Source organism: Armigeres subalbatus, chromosome 1 (genome assembly GCF_024139115.2).
Source record: "Armigeres subalbatus isolate Guangzhou_Male chromosome 1, GZ_Asu_2, whole genome shotgun sequence".
NCBI lineage: Eukaryota > Metazoa > Arthropoda > Insecta > Diptera > Culicidae > Armigeres > Armigeres subalbatus.
The window spans coordinates 201,934,521-201,937,123 of record NC_085139.1 but is presented as its reverse complement, the minus strand read 5'-3'; the positions used below and the strand labels follow the sequence as shown (position 1 = coordinate 201,937,123).

Below are 2,603 nucleotides of genomic sequence, written 5' to 3'. Positions count from 1 at the left end.
TTGGCGCTTTAGATTGTTCGTTGGCGCACACATCTAGCCCGGAAAACTATCCCATTGAGCCTGTCGCCAGAGAACCGTTTCTGCTTGCTAGAGCTCTTTTGGTCCGAGTGGTGCCTTTACTGATACGTAGTTCACTGCAGTCGCTTCAATCAGCTGCCGCTGCTTCACCGTAGCTCGTATGGTCACTGTCGGCTCTCCCCTCCCCTTTCGTTGGCAGTTAGCGATAAACCGTAGTACGCTGGCGGTCATCCGCAACAGTTTTGTCCAGTGGGAAATCGGTTCGGCATCGATCACCTCGTGGAACAGTACAACCCCTCTCGCTTCTACCTCCGCCTCTTTGGTCTCCAGCTCTTGCTCTGGCCACTCTTCTTTCGGCCGATACAGGAAGGACGGTCCATTAAATCATTCACCTTCGCTTTGCAACGGCGGACCTCTTTCCCCCACTTTGTCACCACGTCTGCGATGTTGAGATGCGTTGGAATTCATCGCCAATCTGCCACCTTCGTCAGTTCTTGGATTTCTCCGACCCGGAAAGCAACGAATTGCTTGTAGCGGTGTTGGTCGGAATTGAGCCAGCTGCACACGGTGCTGGAATCAGTCCAGAAAACGGTTCGGCTAATATCGTAGGTGTGAGTGCCCAGAACGGTTTGGCTCATCCGGGCTCCTAGCACAGCTCCCATGAGCTCCAGACGGGGAATTGACTGACGTTTTATCGGTGCCACTTTTGCCCGCGACATTACCAGACTGCAATGGACTTCTCCTTGGATTACTGCTCGCAGATATGCGATGCAGCCGTATCCATGTTCGCTGGCATCGGTGAAAATATGCACTTCCAGCGAATCAACTTCGGCGTACCTCGCACCGCCGATATAGCATCGGGGGATCCGGATCTCCTCTAGTTGCGGCAACAGTTTTGTCCACCGCTTCCACAGATCCCAGGAATCTGTGTCGATTTCTTCGTCCCAGTCACATTTGGAGCGCCACAGATGCTGGATGATTATTTTGCCGTGAATGGTGAACGGCGACAACAGTCCGAGCGGATCAAAGAATCCCATCACGCAGCGATGCGATTACGGTGAGTCGTTTCGTAGGACGTTTTTCCTCATACAGGTACGGCATCATGTCTTCCCGGCTTTTTGTTGAGAACGAGAATTTGTCCATACTTTGGTCCCAGATCACTCCCAGAACTCTTTCCTTCGACGTCTGTTTATCGCAGCCGAAATGCACCGGCGCCGCCGGTTTTTCCTTTCCCAGACTTCGTAGAACTTTGGGGAGTTGAACACCCAATTCTGGATCTCAAAACCTGCTTTTCGGTGGACTAATCTAACCTCTTGTGCTAGGAAAACCGCCTCTTTTACGGTATTGACACTGTCGAAGTAGTCATCCACGTAGTGTTTGTGAATGATGGCCGCAGACGCTTTGGGGTACTGTGCGGCGAACTCTTCGGCATTCCGATTGTTCACAAATTGGGCCGAACAGGGATAGCTTGTCAATCCGAATGTCGCCACATCCATGACGTAAATACTTGGTGGATCCTCCGGCGTTTTCCGGAAGATGAACCGCTGCTTCTGCTTGTCTTCTGCACGTATCTTCAACTGGTGGAACATCTCCTTCAAATCTCCACCGAACGCAATCCGCCGTTCACGGAAACCGAGGAGAACCTTAATCAGCGGTACGAGCATGTCCGGTCCTGTTAGCAGCTGGGAGTTTAGAGAGACTCCTTGCACCGTCGCTGCGGCATCCCAGACAAGACGGATCTTTTCGGGCTTCTTCGGGTTTTGGACGACGTTGATCGGGAGATACCACACTAGGTCGGCGGCAGTGCCCTCTAATTCCTCAGCGTTAGCTAGATGTTTGTACCTTTTCTGCTGGTATTGCTCGATCTGTTTACCGACGTTTTCTTGAAACTTCGAATTCTTGTCGAGCCGCTTCTCCAGCTGCTTCATTTTCCGCAAGGCTATTGGATAGCTGTCCGGGAACCGTGGAACCGTTTTCCACAGCAACCCGGTCTCGTAGCGATCGCCGATACGTTTAGTAGTGCGTTCCAGTACTTGGGCACGTCTTTCCTCTTCCGTTTCTTGCGGTATCATCACCACCGACTCCTCCAGCCCGTAGTGGCTTTTGAGAAGCTCATGCAGGTCATCATTGGTGATCTGTTGATGGTAGCCGAGGTAGTTGCCGGCCGCCACCGTAGTGGACTGTCTGGGTCCGTAAACCATCCAGCCGAGGTTGGTGCGGACAGCAATAGGCTCCATTGGTGTCCTTACTTTTGCCTCCAGAAGCACCTTCGTCCAGGAACGCCAACACCGTCGCCGACTTTCCTCCGCAGTGTAACTGGACTGGAACAATCCGGAACATGACTGTGCAGTTTGTCCTTATGTGCACACTCAACCCGAGCACATTTCCCACCGGATGCATCAGTGGATTATGGAATGTCCTACATTTGCCAATGTTGCAGCGGATGTTGAATTTGCACTGCCCTTTGTTCTCGTTGAGACAGACGTGGCACAGCTTATCCTGATTCACCAACTTCAGCCGCTCAGCATATCGCAGCTTCCTGAACTCTGTGCAGCGCCGCAGACGATGATCGGTGGCTCGGCATT

The 2,603-nt window shown here is 52.4% G+C and overlaps 1 protein-coding gene across 1 annotated transcript; it reads right to left on the bottom strand.

Annotated features, from left to right (window-relative positions):
* Positions 1 to 482: 482 nt before the first annotated feature.
* On the bottom strand, positions 483 to 1,055 carry LOC134206914 (uncharacterized). Its single transcript, XM_062682659.1, has one exon. It carries the CDS (start codon positions 1,053 to 1,055, stop codon positions 483 to 485), a length of 573 nt encoding a protein of 190 aa, XP_062538643.1.
* Positions 1,056 to 2,603: the final 1,548 nt, after the last annotated feature.